At 33.5% G+C, this 16,555-nt stretch overlaps 1 protein-coding gene across 3 annotated transcripts in view; it reads left to right on the forward strand.

Annotated features, from left to right (window-relative positions):
• Positions 1-16,276, forward strand: part of LOC111046234 (vacuolar protein sorting-associated protein 54) — a 66,720-nt gene extending 50,444 nt beyond the window's left edge. Inside the window, exons 12-13 of one of the 3 annotated variants that reach the window (XM_039428177.1) lie at positions 12,401-12,785; positions 15,675-16,259. In XM_039428177.1, coding sequence (XP_039284111.1) covers positions 12,401-12,785; positions 15,675-15,784 — 495 coding nt within the window. In that variant the 3' untranslated portion in view covers positions 15,785-16,259. Of the gene's footprint in view, positions 1-12,400; positions 12,786-15,674 lie in introns of all 3 variants that reach the window. The other 2 variants (XM_039428179.1, XM_039428178.1) reach the window with 2 other exon arrangements.
• Positions 16,277-16,555: the final 279 nt, after the last annotated feature.

Below are 16,555 nucleotides of genomic sequence, written 5' to 3' on the forward strand. Positions count from 1 at the left end.
TTTGATTTCGTATTCTCGGACAATGGTGTGTGTGAAATGTAGTCAGCCTACAAACCCTCAAGAGACAGTGAAGTGTGTGGTGTGTAGTTGCGAGTTTCATTCAGCATGCTGTCGAGTACACACTGCGGCTAAGCTGAACGCCATGAATGCGGAATGCTAGCGGTGTAGCATGGAGATGCGAAAATTGCACTGCTGAGACCAACGACGGTGATGACGCAAGTATTATCGGTATATTAAAATACATCCAAAAACAAATAGATGATAATAAGAAGGAGACAGCAGACAATTTCACTAACCTTCAAACAATCTTGTCCTCAATTAATTCTACATTGGCTGGTTTTCAACTAAAAATGGCCACTGTTGAACAAGATAATATAAACTTGAAAATGAGTAATCAAAACCTGGAACAGGCAAATGCACATTTAATTAATCAACTGAAATACCTAGAGTGGAAGACCTTGGAGCTTGAACGTTATACAAGGAGATGGAATATAAAAATTCGCGGAATTCCAACAACAGTCGGTGAAAATGTCTACCTGGTAGTGAATGCTGTCGCGAAAGCACTCAATTTAAAACATCACAAACATGAAGATATATCCATTTCCCATCGTCTGCCTGGACCTCGGAACAGCAAATGGCCGCCTGCAATGTTAGTTAAAATCGTTTGCCGAACGATGAACTCACAATAATAGAAAAACCGAATTTATTTTGCAAATTGTCCTTCTTTATAATTGTTTTCCTGGTTATAAAATCGATGATATAAGTGATGGTTTCAACTTACAAATAAATGGAACACTCGCCTTTTTTGAAAGATTTTTCTTTTTATCTATATGATAATGTTTGATATACATATATTACATTCGTAAATTTAATACTTGAAAATGAATCTTTCTTTATCAAACATAAAGCCATTATTACTGTCACTATAGTACTATGCTTCATTACTATGCATTTATGGTACGTACATTTATTTATCAATAGGCTCGGTTATGAAATTTTTCAGCTTTGCATGAAATGAACTGGCACATGATAAGAACTCATTTCCCTTCTGTCTATGTTCTTTAATTTGTTTAATGAAATTTGTCTAATCTCGCTCAGAATGAAATAGAAAAATTAGAAATTTTATCAGTATAGTTCTTGTACACCTACATTTACATTTCATGTTTCTAATACATACCAGGAAGAAATATTTTAAAACATTTTCTAAATCCACATATTTCATTGTATATTAAATTAAAACAAAGAGAAAATTTTGACTTCAAGCTTCTGAAAAGATCAAGATTATTTCAAAACTACACTTATATGCGACTATTTGTATGCTGTTCCATTTCTCCCTTTGAATGAGCATGATAATCTGCTAGAGTGGTGTAGAATAGAATCTTCTTGCCATTCATATTGATAATCTCTATCTTAATGATTGCTATCTCTATCCCATCACTGCTTATCACTGTCAACTGATAGAATAGATAACTTTCCTTTTTCATATTCCTTAATGATCTACTTTGAAATTTATGGTATTGTTGTGTATATCTGATTAAGTAAGTTATAGGAATGTTTATTTAAAGATAAAATGCTAACTTGTTGATTTTTTGTCAATAAGGTGCATGATCTTTATAAGCTTCAGCTGACTTCATAAAGTAGACTATGTATAATCAATTTCTAAGGCAAAGTAGTACAGTAATGCTTCATTCATCATTGTGAATTACCGTAATCCAATGCTAAATATTCTAATAATACTGTACCTGGTGCACTAGGCCCTTTCTTTTAAAAATATGGAAAAGCATAGCCTATAATATTTTTTTCACTTTCATTTCTAGCTAAACATGAATAAATATTCAATATGAGACATAACTTACTAAAAGCAATTTACTCATAAAAAGTTCTTCAACTTCGCGGAAAATGCATTTTATTAATTATTTAATTAGTTTTTTTCTTACATGAAGATACATTTACATCGTGTAATCTTCCGATTAATTTAATGTTTTGTTGTTGTCGTTGTTGGTTTTTTCCTTTTTGTCTTATTTTTCTTTCTCTCACACAACATTATTATCCTCTCATTGTCTCTATTATTTTTATCTTTCCTTGCAGCCTAACTCAATAGTATCTCTCCATATAATCTTCGATTTGAATATCCTTACTCTGTATTTTTCTTTTTTCCCAGTTGCTAGTTGCTTTACTTAATTTCTCGTCCTGGTAATCTATATATCTGCCTGCAGTTCAGGTGTGTGGTTGTTGTTTCTCTCATCGTCTGGTTATTATTTTTGTTTTTTTTTTGTTTATTTCTACTCTCTTCATTGTCTCTACTGAACAGGCTGGCTTTGTCAATCTAAATTAGAGCACTGGCTGAGGAAGCATTGCAAAACTTGAATGTTTTTAAAAGTATTGAATGTGTAGAATGGGGTAGTATATCTGATGTTAGGGATTCATTTGTAGATAGTTTGAGAATATTGCACACGAATATCAGAGGTTATCGGAAGAATTTTGATGAGCTTTTGGTGGTGTTGGAGGATTGTAGAGTCAAGTTTGATATTATTGTCCTGACAGAGAATTGGTTCAGCGATGATGGTTGTCTAACTCATCTGCAGGGCTACACTCCTTTCAGCAGCACGTCCAGAATGAACCAAAACGACGGTGTGATCTGCTATGTAACTAATAATTTTAACGTATCTTCCATTGAAGTCCGGTTACATGGCGCCACTTGTCTGAATCTCCTTCTTAGTAGAGGAAATGTCAGGTTCTGCGTCTTGGCATTGTATCGCAGCCCATCTACTGACGCGGATATGCGAGTATTGATGAATTGCAAGGTTTTTGCAATAACCGATCCAAATACCATATTAACTGGATTGTGGGGGATCTAAACTGTTGTATTTTGGAGGAAAACAGTACGTTTCTAGGAGAACAGTATATGAACACTTTGTAGGGTGCAGGTTATGTGTCTTGCATTGACAAACCTACACGTGTCACTTCTAATTCCAGTAGTTGTATAGATCACTTTTTGTTGATTCAAGGAGTGTTGATGGTTTTCGGGCGGGTGTGATTAAGACCAATGTAACTGATCACTATATGACGATGGTTGAGTGGGGAAGGGTGGCTCAACATTTCTTCAGTAATTCTCAAAGGGACCCTATAAAAAAAATTGATGAGATCCGACTAATGAATTCAATCAGAGAGCATGACTGGAATGCGGTCGCTATAATTGAACCTGTTTGAGAATCTTCTCATATCTTTCTTAGCCAAATGAAGGAATTGATTGAGGCATCATCTATAACATCTAGCTACAGACACAGAAACGTAAAGATCAAGCCTTGGATCAGTCAGGGACTTATAAACTCTATCAGACATAGAGACAAATTGAGTAAAAGAGTTAAGCTGCAGCCTTTCAATTTAGCACTTCTTAATGAGTTTAAAAGATACCGGAATTATTTATCCACAACTATCAAGTTAGCCAAAGAAAACTACTACAAAAATAAAATTTTACAATCTCATGGTAAGCCAAAGTTGCTGTGGCAACATATTAATGAATTATCTGGTTCTAAACCTTGCAAAGGAAATCTACAGGTTGATTCATTTCTTAATAATAATAATAATAATAATTTTTTTTTTTCAATTTTTTCTCACATTACATAATATGATAGTTTACATTAGATTGATCATAAAATAATAACATCTTATATTTTCCCTTTTTCTGTAGTTGAGAAGTTGATATTGTGGTAATTATTCATATTGAATGAAAAAGACTAAGAAATTGTCAAAAAACCACTGATTTATCGATAATTAGAAAGACCGGTTTCGGTTATTACACCATTGTCAATCTCTGATAAACGAATCACAGCTGTGATCACGAATCACAGAGTTTATCAGAGATTGACAATGGTGTAATAACCGAAACCGGTCTTTCTAATTATCAATAAATCAGTGGTTTTTTGACAATTTCTTAGTCTTTTTCATTCAATCTTATATTTTATCACATATGTCGTGAGAATCTATTTAGATCTCCATAATATAATAATAACAATAATAATGATAACTATACGAACTGAAAGAATTAATTTAGATCTCCTATTATTATTATTAAGATTTTGTGGCTACCCCATGAAGCTAATTTTAGCTTATATTGGGGTGTTGTTTTAATACATTATTTATCAGATTCGCAAGAGGTTCATAAACATAATATAATTCCTTCTTCTTCTTTTATTAATACATATGTTTTATGATTTTTACATTTATATGTTAAATTGAGTTATATGTTGATCTTCTATTCTTCTATTGTTTTGTTATGAAATAGCTCTTTATTTCTCTTTTAACTTCTGCGTATGTGTTGAGGCTCTTGAGGTGATTGAGGATGCTGTTGAGGATGTTTGGTACAAAGTATTCCGGTATAGCCTTTCCCATTTCTGTATAAGAGTCTGGTGTTCTATAGTGCAAGTGTCTTGTATTGTATCTATTTTCATTGGTCTGTCTATAATTATTTTCGAAGTAGTATTTCTGTAGTATTATGAATTTGTACAAGTTTTTGAAGTTGAGTATCTGTATCGCATTTGTGTCTAGATTCTGGAAAAAATGTCTTCTTATTCTGTCAGTCAGTTGAACTACTGGATTCAAGATATAATTCGGAGCATGTCCATAAACGGTTATTCCATATCTTACTTGAGATTCCACTAGGCTAAGGTATACTGTACGTTTTGCTTTCATTGGTAGCAGATATTTTAGTTGGAAGCATCTATGTGCTATATACCTTAGTTTTTTAGCCAACACTTGTGAGTGAGTAAACCACTTCATATTCGAATCGAAATGCATTCCTAGGTACTTCACTGTATCTGAGTGTTTGATTTTGTTGCAGGTACAAGGGGTTGTTAGTTTTAAAACATTCGTATTTGTGGCTAGTTACTCTATTGTTTGGATCGATGGTATCTATGTTCAGTTTTGGGTTATGGAATACTATTGTTTTAGTCTTTGTACTGCTTATATGGATATAATTGTTATGAAAGTATTTTGTAATTGTGTTTATATCTCTCTGTATTTTTTCGGCTGCAACTGATAAGTTTTTATGTGTAGATAAGATTATAGTATCATCTGCATAGTTGTAGACCTCCCCTTTGAAATCACAGTTTTTCAGGTCACTGATATACAGATTGAAGAGCAAAGGTGATAGTGGTGTGCCTTGAATGACCCCAAAAGATTGCGATTTTGGAGTACTATTGCTCTTCCCAATTTGAACAATTGTTTCCCTGTTACTAAAATAACTCTTGAATATTTCCAAATCTATCCCACATACTCCCATTATATTCAATTTCTTAAGGAGTATTTCATGTTGAATCGTATCGAATGCTTTGCTGAGGTCCAATAGCACTGCCAAGGTCAAACTTCTTCTATCTATATTCTTATTGATTGAGTATGACACTTTCTCCAGTAATTGGGTTGTGGACTTACCAGGAACAAAACCATATTGGTTTCTATTTAGTAGGTTATGCTGAATGGAGTATTTCTTAAGATCATCATGAATGATGAATTCAAATATTTTCATTAGTATTGAGATTGCACCTATTGGTCTGTAATTTTGAATATCTTTTTTGTCCGTTTTTATAAATAGGTTTGAGTAGGGTTGTTTTCATTTTCGTTGGGATTTTTCCTGTTTCAATTATTGTGTTGTATAGGTGAAGGAGAATTCTTTTTAGGTATTCAAAATGGTCTCTTATATGTTTTGGTTTGATATTATCAATTCCTGGAGAGGCAGTTCTATTTAATTTTTTCACTATACTGTGTAATTTATTCATCTGTATTGTTTTTATTATGGTATGTGGTTCGTTTCTCAAGTCAAGTTCATCAGTTTCAATCGTTGGTACGTACAGCTCATCTGTTGATATGTTTCTGTTCATTTCTCCTATCTTGGTTTTAAAATGTTCATTGAAGCTATTGCATAATTTATTGAGATCTTCTTCTTTCCCGATTTTGAAATTTCCCCTTATTATTGACTGGATTGGTTTCTTCCTTAAATTGAGTATCTCGTTAACTGCATTCCATGTTTTCTTGGCATCTCCGATATGATCTTTGACTTTATTGTAGTAGTGGTTACGCTTTACTCTACGTATTTCGTTAGTTAGATTGTTTCTGTGGTTTTTATATTCATTCTTCAATTGGTTATTATTTGGTTGTCTTTTTAGTCTTTTTAATCTGTTCCACAATACATCTTTCATTTTGATTCGGTCTTTAATGTGTTCGGTTATCCATGGCTGGGTTTTTTCATCTCTCTTATTGCGGATTTTTATTGTAGCTTTTGCATAAATGTTTTCAAATTTTTGAACAATTGAGTCATATATCTTTGTTGGATCGTTTGATGTTAAATGATTATTCCAGTTAGTATTCCTAATCATATTTCCTACAGGCCTATCCGAGATGATCTCTATTTTTTCATCTGTCACTGATGTTTCTGTTACAATTCCATTCAGCTTGAAACCAATCATATAATGATCTGCTATTTTTGTTTTAATAATCATTGTCTCTATCTGATTTGGGTTTATTCTGGAATTGATGTGATCTATGTATGAAGACGTTATATGATCAGCATACAGTTCTTCTCTGGTTGGCTCTTTTATTCCATTTTGCAGACCAGCTGTATACAATATATTAAGATAGCTTTCTGATTGTGGATTGATGTTTCGCTCCAAGATATCAATGTTCATATCTCCCATGATTATAAGATTCTTTTTGTTATTCACATGTCCAGTTTGCAGCCAATTCTCTATTTGCTCATTGAATTGGTTAATACTTTTTGAAGGTGGCCTGTAGAATACTGCAATAAAATAATATTTTTTGTTCATTGAGAATTCAAATAGGAGTGACTCACTAGCAGGAAAATCGTAATCTATTATCTTTATATTCTATTCTTTCTTATAATATATTAGTATGCCTCCGCCAGCTCTTTCTTCTCTTCAGTGACTCAAATGATTATAATTTGGAATATCATATGACTCTATTCCGTTCTCTTTTAGATTGGTCTCAATCAAGATAAGTAATTTTATTCTATTATAATAATTTTATTCTAATAATAATAATAACAATAATAATATTCATGATTCTTGTAAGGCTGTAGCTAATGATTTAAACAATTACTATTGTGAACTGGGTGCTGGTTTGGCAAGGTTCCTGTTGTGTATAGCAAGGTAGATGATCAGGATTATAGGGCCAGAACAAATTTTCGTTTGGAGACTGTCACTGAGCAGGATCTGGTGAACTGCGTTAGTGAGCTGAGAGGAGGGTCAGCACCTGGATGTGATGGTATCACTGCAGATATGATCAAGGACTCTTTGGAGTATTTGAAGGTCCCTCTCCTACATATTGTCAACTCAAGCATATTGCAGGGGGTCTTTCCACATGCCTTCAAGCTCGCCAAGGTTGTGCCCATCCATAAGGGGGGTAATAGGGGTGAGTGCAGTAGTTACAGGCCTATTTCTCTATTGAGTATTATCTCAAAGATCCTGGAGAGATGTGTGAGACTTCAACTTTGTAACTACCTTCAACAGAATGGATTGCTTATTGATAATCAGTTTGGGTTCAGGAGTGATCTCACCATGGATGATGCACTGTTTAGCCTCACAGACCAGGTTCACCAATTAACTGATCGTATTAAAAGGCTCTATTAGTTTTTATTGATCTTGCCAAAGCTTTTGATTCCTTGGATAGGAGCATCCTTCTGAACAAGCTTGAGTGTATTGGGGTTAATGGAAATGCCTTGAGCTGGTTCAGGAGTTACCTCTCTGATTTAAAACGTTGTCAGTGAATGGAGTTGAGAGCGATGTCAAACGCATAGATTACGGAGTAATTCAAGGCAGCACTCTGGGACCTCTCCCCTTTCTGATCTATCAGAATAATCTTGGCAGAGTAAACCTCCAGAATGGACAGATGTTCTTGTATGCTGATGACACTGCCCTGCTGTTTGAGGGACCTACATGAGCGGATATCTACAGTGTGGCTGCCCAGGGGCTTAAGAAAGTCAAGCAATGTTTTGACCACAATAAGTTGTCTGTGAATGTTGGTAAAACTAAATGCATGGAGCTAGCCCTGCGCACTCAAGGTGATGTTCATGACAGGGTGCTGCACTTGCATTCCAATACATGTGTTGTTGCAGAGGGCTGCCAGTGTCCAGTTGTTGAGCTGGTCGACAAATACAAGTATTTGGGTGTTGTTTTTGATAGCTGGCTCTCCTGGTCGGCTCACACTGCATACATCAATGGTAGGCTGAAGAAGTTTATTTATGTGTTCTCTGTGTTGTCCAAAATCCTCAACCATGGACAGTTGAAAATGGTGTATTATGCATTTGTACAATGCATTCTTCAATTTGGCATTATAGTCTGGGGAGGTTCCACAAATGCATCAGTAAAGTGTTTGGAAATAACCCAGAAGGCCATTATCAAGGCAGCTCTTGTGCTCCGATCCGTTCAATTCATTTAAAGTGCTGGACCTGAGACAACTTTTTATCAAGAACCTGCTTTTGTTTGGTTTTAAAAGAAATTTCAATATGTTGCAACCTGTAAACCATGTTTATCCAACTCGATAAAGAATTAATGTTGGGATAACTGTCCCCCCTATCAGTAGATCTGCAGCAGCATCCAACCCCCACCATCTTATCCACATTATCTACCAGAATATCCCAACAGATTTTCGTACTGTTTTACCAAGCACAAATATTATCTACAAAAGAATGCTTACCTCATGGCCAATTCAATCTGGTAGAGAATCTTCTAAAAATATTTTAAGGTCAACCCACACCACTACCTAATATTTAAAAATACATTTCATAGTTTATCCTCCCTTCTGATATATTATCTTCAATGATTTCCAATCTTATTTTTATCTTTGTATTCTCAATTCTATATTATATCTTCTCTTTAGATCCTATTCTACATTATTTTTTTATTATCCTTATATTCTTCTCTTTCTTTTTTTTTCTCTCTCTCTCTCTCTCCCCTCTCTCTATGTATGTACGGTATGCATTTGTATGTGTAGGCCTGTATATACATATATGAACATATGTGTGTATGTTTATTTTTCTTCTTAAAAATAATAATTTAAACTATTACACGGTGCAGTACTTGATCAAAATACAATGCAACTCGGTCCCCGCGCACAGGCACAGCCCATGCTGGGACCTTCCTCCTATTTATAGCTATTTTTGTTAACAGCAATAATAGTTATCAATGTTTATTAATTTAACAGTCAGTTTTGTTAATCATGGTCGTGTATTTTTAGAAATTGTATTTTATATACATTATAACATTATAATATCAACATAGGCTACTGTGTATATTTTGGGTTTTATTGCTGCTATAACATGTATTGTGTTTTTGTTTTTGAGGAATAAACAGTTTGATTTTTTTTGAAACTATTTAAATTCTAAACTCTATTATCATAACTTCTATCTAGATTGTGTAGGCTACACTATGATCACTCTCATCATCTCTGTTCTCTCATTATCACTGTTCTTCCCACATTCATTCTTTTAGATTTTTTATACCACAATCATTTAACACTACATTAAATAATGAATAATGTATTTATTAGCTGTTCTTTTAATTATTTTCATTCTCACAGGGGTGACCACGCCCATCCACAGAGACCAATGTTGCACCCTGTAAAATATCTCTAACACCCCCCATAAAAATAACCCCTGTTAGTCGTTATATTAAACATTTCTCACTTTTTTGAGACATCACAAGATTTGATTTTGAACCCCTCTGATTCTTTCAAGTAGAAAGGTTGTATTGAAAATGGTTAAATAATAACCTGTATCATATTATGTGATTTATTCTAATTGTGCCTATAACTTGGTTTCCACTCATTTACACATTTCCACTTACATCTGCAGATATTTTTTAATGAAGCTGAATTGGATCAAAAATGAATAAGAAATGCATTGAAATATGACAAGAGTACTAGTGATTTTCTATAATTTAAGCATTTAGGTAGCCCTAATAAATTACTTTGTAAGAAATACATTATCTCTTTCCGAGAAACTAATAAAATGCAATGATAATTTTACTTTAAAAATACATATGGCTGCTGAAAAGATGAAATTCAATTATGATAATTTGATTATAGATAATTTTATACTCGTATAAGGCAGTGGGTTTTAAATTGTTTTTTGTTGCATTATATATATATATATCATATAATGTATATTATGGTTTGTATAATTCAATGTAAGGTGAGATTGTTGTTTTTCACAGTGATAATGTTAGAAGTCATGATCAATACTGTGGAAGAAGTAATTCATGATATCTAGATAGAAGTTAACAAAGAAGTAATTATCAATAACCTAATAAAAATAGAGAGTAAGCTCTGTTCAACATGCTATTCGAATATGATGTACTACATCCGGTGTAGTGCGTTCGGAAAGTCGCTGTGCAGTGGAATTTTGACTAGGGAAAAATGAAAATATGTATAAAGAAATGACTAAGCATTTCAAAAAAAAATTATTCAATACCTTAATAACTATAAAACGTTACGTCAAGAATGTCTTCAGAATTTTGGTTAATGAAACGTTGAAACCAATGACAATAATTTAGCCTCTTGTCATTATCTGAAGGTTTCAGCTCTTGAACACACCTCACTTTGTATGGGAATAGGTTAAGCTCTTGTCTGACAGCTTTATATGCGGTAGCAATTCCTATATCATGCTATTGTGCTAACTTACGCATTGATTTTTTGGGACTTTGAGCCATAGAATCAGAAATGTCCAGTAGCTTTTGTTCGTCTAGCTTACGGGGCCTACCACTACGTTCAGCGTCCTCAACAGAGCCAGTTGCCCGAAATTTTTCAATCAGTGTTCGTACTGCATTACGGTGAGGAATAATTGAATCTGGAAACTTTTCAGAAAATTTACGCTTCACTAAATCACTGTACTTATCATCTTCACGAAATACGTATTCAACGAGGAAAATGCGCTCGCCTACTGAAAGAACCATCGTGTCCAACAACAAAAGATGTACAACAGAACTTCAATAAGTGAAACACGTATAACCTCAACTCGACGACTAACAGGTCTCGCTGTGTTCGGCAACAGCACAGCGCTACCAACCTAACCGTGAAACTATTCCCGTCATGTCACTTGGTGCACAGGGAATTTCCGAACGCACAGTATTTACAATAGATAAACAATCACCTGATGATTGTCATTTGAAGAGATGCTAAAATCAAATTTAATTTAACTTTTTTTTAGTTAGTAATTTTAATTGCATGCCAATGAATAAATATCGTACTATTACAGTTTTGTGATAACGATGCTTGGTTGCAACCTTTTCAATGCTTCTTTTTTCTCTGCTACTTCGCCTACTGTCAATCATTGCTTATGGCGGGTATAATAGCTTGGGGTGGAGAATACATATCTGTTTTGCAACTAAATGTAATACAAAAATTCATCATAAAAGCAGCTTTTGGAAAAGGTCCTAGATATCCTGTTGTTTTTACCTGAATTGTATTTGCATATGAATAAATGAATATCTAACGCATGCCCTATTTAATGAATTTAATGTCTTCAACTTGAGGCAGCTCTATCTGAAAATATTATTTATTCACATTGATAATAATTCAGAAAACACCTTTGTACATCACAATCACTGCAGTTCCAATACAACAAGAATACTGGAAACAACTAAGAGATAGACTGGTTCGAACATTTTCCGTTACTGATTCCTCTTACATTCCACAAATCCTTTACAGAAATATTCCTATTTACTTGAAAAATCATTGATAGCTAGGAAATATTTAAGAGAAAGATTTCTGAGGCTTCTATGTTGGCGCATTTCCACGAAATTGTAAATTATTTTTCAGTTAATACACTGTAATCATTGGGTATGATATGGTATTATAGAATATCTCATCAATTGTATTTTATTTTTGTATATCTTTAATATTTTAATTATTAAGCACTGTAACATTTAAAATCTTGGAAATATACCCATTTTTGACTCGACTTGACGTGACTATCGTGGGAAACCATAGTTGACAAGGTATTTTCCCCTCTTTTTTCCAGCACACTACATCATCTTAGCAATTTTGTCTTGAATCCTTTTATCTTTTTCACAAGAAAGCACTGAATGGGAGAGTAAAACTAAGGATACTCGTTGTACTATTTCTCTCCCAAATTTAGATAATATTTAAAAAGTCTGAAATGAGGTTATGATTCCACTTCTCTGAAACTTCGTCCTTTTTCACTTAAAAACAACAGAAACTATGAATTTTTGAATTTTGACGGTTGAGACACTGGATAGAAAACAAAAATATTACACTGGATTCACTATAAAGTAACAATAACTATTATTGTAATTGTTTTATATATATTGTATATTTTTCCTTTGTATTTTTGTGAGTTATGAATTGAATTTAGTTATGTGTGTGGTAACAGGACAGATGCGCGCAGCTGCTGTCAAGCCGGTCGCTGGTGTGGCCAGAGGAGGAGGCGGTGATTGGAGGAGGAGGAGGAGGCGGAGGAGAGGAGACCGGCAAGATGTCATTCCACTGGCTGGCAGAGCGCGCCACACTGACGCAACTCAGCGAGCTGTCGCGTCACGTCGAGTCGCTCAGCGTCAACTGCGAGCAGATGTGTCCCGGCCAGCAGCCCAGTCAGTCGCACCTGCGCGCCGCGTTCAAGTCGCAGGCCAACCGATTCATGCACAAGTTCCACATCGAGCAGATGATGAAGATTACTCTCATCCTGGAGAATGAGACCTGGCGACAAACCGATGTGCCTGTTGTCCTCCAGCAGCTCGTCAATCATATATCCGAGCAAGGTATTAACGCACAATCATAATCAATTGTAAGAGAGATATTATTTTTCAATAATACAAAATATTATATTAAAAGAAAAAAATGAGAATTTAACGTCACCCTGAGCAAGTGTGTGTGCACTTTTAAAGAGATAAGAGATAAAAAACTCAAAATGTAAATACTTATACTATTCAGATCCTCCAATGAATTATCCGAACTGACTAGTACCGTATCGTCTGCATAGCAAAAAAAAACACATTAAATTCGCATCACAAAGATAATAAATAGGCTGAAAGAACTGAGCCTTGTGGTAATCAGAATTGACACAATTAAAATCCAGGAATATTGGGAAATATTACAACAAATTATACTTTATGAAAACGAAATAAGCCGTATTCAACTGAACGTAGGTGGTCAATAATTAGTGTGCTCTTTCCAAGGAGAGGTTAGACGTTCTGAGTTCTGCGGTACACGTTGTTTCAATGGGCAAAATGGCAGCGGTCAAATACAGGAGTTCTAGTTGGGTTTATCAATCCAGTATCTGTATCTCCAGTATCAATTTGATAAGCGTATCTCTCTTGGTCCAAATCAATAATTACTTTCATTTTCCAAGAACGCCTGACCGCTCTGCTCTCTATGTGATCACACTCGAAAACAGTGCTGAGTCGTTACATATTTATAATAACATTTTTCATATAGTTATATTTTATAAATATAACTATATTATAATAACATATATATCGTTACATATACTACAATAATAACAAATCATAAACTTTAATTCGAGTTTGTAAACAGTAAACATTTAATATAATATTGAACTTCGAGAAGGAATAAAGAAGAAAAACTCATTTTTATATGTGGTATTGAGTGATAATCATACTGTATACTAGAGTAGACAGAACCTGTGTAGTACACAAATTGTCCTATTTTATATCCTTATAGAGATTTGTATAGTAACAGTAATGGAATGAATAATTTCAATTCAATTTATTAAAAACACACAAAACAAGACAAAACAGAATTACAAAGATTTACGAAACAAATGAAACACAATAAAATGTTACAAATATAAAAAACCATGGGCTCAGTGTTTGGGTGTGTTGGAGAAGAGAAAAAAAAAAGAGAGGAAGATACCTAGCCAACTATGGTTTCCCATGTAATGAGCAGGCAAAGAAGAGAAGAGAAGTAATGAGGAAAAAAGGAAGGGAGAAATGGGGGGAAGGAAGAAAACAGAGGAATAGGTACTCAAAATAAAGGTAAGCGAGTCCACTGAAAAATGAAAAAAAATGATGAAAAAAAAAATGCTGGAGAAGAAATCTCGAGTCATATATCTAAATGGAAGAAGAAATTACTGTATGTCCAGTTTTTTATATCCAGTTTAATTTTTCCGCCGATCTTATTGTCCATGAGAAAGTGATTTGGAATGAGGTTTATTATTTTAGTACCTATGTAAATTAATTGCCTCCTTATACATTCAATATTAGTGTTATAGGTTACATATTTGTTAGCAGTGGCCCTTAGATTATAATAATTAAGAGTAGAGTTTATTGTGAGAGGAAAATCGGATCTATATTTTATTAAGTACTCAATTACGGTTTTTATGTATAATTGACGTACAGTCATGACCTCAAAATCACTAAAAACCATATCCGTTGGATAGAGCCTGGGTTTGCTTAATATAGTTTAAGGTATATAAGTTTAAGGCTTATAGTTTAGTTTTAATAAAGGTGTATTTTTTTATGGAATCTAATAAATTCTTGTTGATACGCCACTGTAATTATACTTTGTATAGATAACAGATGACTAACTAATAATAGAAAGAATCAATAATGAATTTATTGCCAAATACAAGAAATATTTTTACAAAAAAAATAGGCCTAATCATTAAAATACATTTTGGCGTGACTGGAAAAAGAAGCCTTGAGCTCCAGCCACGAGTTCTAAGAATAAGAAATACATTTTTAACCTAATAACAGCAGTACAAATGAAACAATTCTGTTGATGAATGATAATCTATGGATGTTGAATTCCATCAATAATTCAAGTAAGTTGTTACTTGATAAACAAAATATAAATGTCCAGTAGAATAATATAATAATTGTCGAGTTCTAATAATTTCTACACAATAATTAATAATTATAATTGCCAAAATTGGTGATTCAGCCAACTCAGTTCTTCTTCTTCTTGTTCTTCTTCTTCTTGTTCTTCTTCTCTGTCTCTCCCCACTATGCTTTTACAGCGTTGGGGTAGCCTCGACCCAGTTCTTCCATACCCGTCTGTCCATCGCCATTCGTCTCATCTCCAGAACAGTCTTCCCTCTTCTCCTTCCAATCTCCTCAATTCTGTCCTCATATGAGTACCTCGGTCGTCCTACACTTCTCCTTCCCTGCACTCTCACATTCACAAACTGTTTCGCTTTTCTACTGTCATCCATCCACTGTATATGTCCATACCATTTAAGCTGCCTCATTTCTATCCTCTCACTTACATCTCTCATGCCAACTTCCTCTCTTATTCTGGTGTTTCGTATTCTATCCGTTTTTGTCTTCCCCAATGTTTTTCTATGACATTTCAATTCAGTTCTCAATTTTGAAATAATAGTTTTGTTTTACCCACGATTTTATTAATCTCAATTTGGTTTTTATTATTTTATCCTTAATAAAGTCTTCTAGAATTTTATTTATTAGTTTATTACTCTGATATTCAAATTGGTGTTTACTAGATGTTAATGAAGTAAAATTATTGAAAGCATTTACTATAGTTGAACGTATAAATAGTATAAGGGATTATGCGACGGGTAAATTGATGTGTATTTTTATCAATAAAAAGAATTAAACATTTATATTGTCTTCTAACATGCGTATAATCTTATTCTCAAGTTCTATTATTGTTTTCCCGTTTGATTACAGGAAGGTTTTCGTTGTCCAAAGAAGAAATTGATGAAATGAGTGAGCAAACAAATAATAGACAGTCTCATTTTCTCATCATTGGAACTGAAAAATATGCTGTTGTGGGGTGAGTCAACAATAGATGTTCTGTGACTAGCTATATAATTTTAATTTTTTGTCTTCAACTTTCTTTCTGTGATCTTTACTTTACTTTTCTAACGTGAAAGTACCCCTTTTTTAAGCGAATAACTCTAGATTTCCATAGAAAAAAATCATGGTCAATGCATTCTATGTTACATTTGAATTTTTCATTCTTTATCACAATTTGAGAATTTCACAGTCTCACGTTCAAGAGTTAATGGGAATGATATCCCTGGAGCTCATCTGCTCTTCGTTATAAAAACACGTTTCACTTCAATTTTCATAATCAAATTCTTGTGAATTGATGTTTACGCAGAAAAGGAGTGTTGAATAATAAGTATAAAAATAAATAATGAATAGAATATTTAAAGAAGAAATAAATTAAATGTAATAAAAAAAGGATAACTGCAATAATATTTATGAAAGTTGTCCCAAAGTTTAGGTAAAAAAAGTGATTTGTAACAATGTTTTTAACAATTTAATATAATATAACTAGCTTACCCGGCGAATTTCGTACCGCCAAAAAGTCAATGTATCTCATGTCACACTTGACATTCTTTATTTGGTGAATCATGAAATTTATCTGACAATCAATATTTTCATTTACATATCAAATCGGACTTCCTATGTGCTTAGTCATGCAGCATTTATTATTCCGAAAACATATTCTTCTCAATCAACTGGTAATAATATCTATCAGTAAAGTGTTGAATTAAAAAAATATAGATAGGTTAAATCAGTGTTGCAAAGATGAATTTAAT

Source organism: Nilaparvata lugens, chromosome 5 (genome assembly GCF_014356525.2).
Source record: "Nilaparvata lugens isolate BPH chromosome 5, ASM1435652v1, whole genome shotgun sequence".
Lineage (NCBI taxonomy): Eukaryota > Metazoa > Arthropoda > Insecta > Hemiptera > Delphacidae > Nilaparvata > Nilaparvata lugens.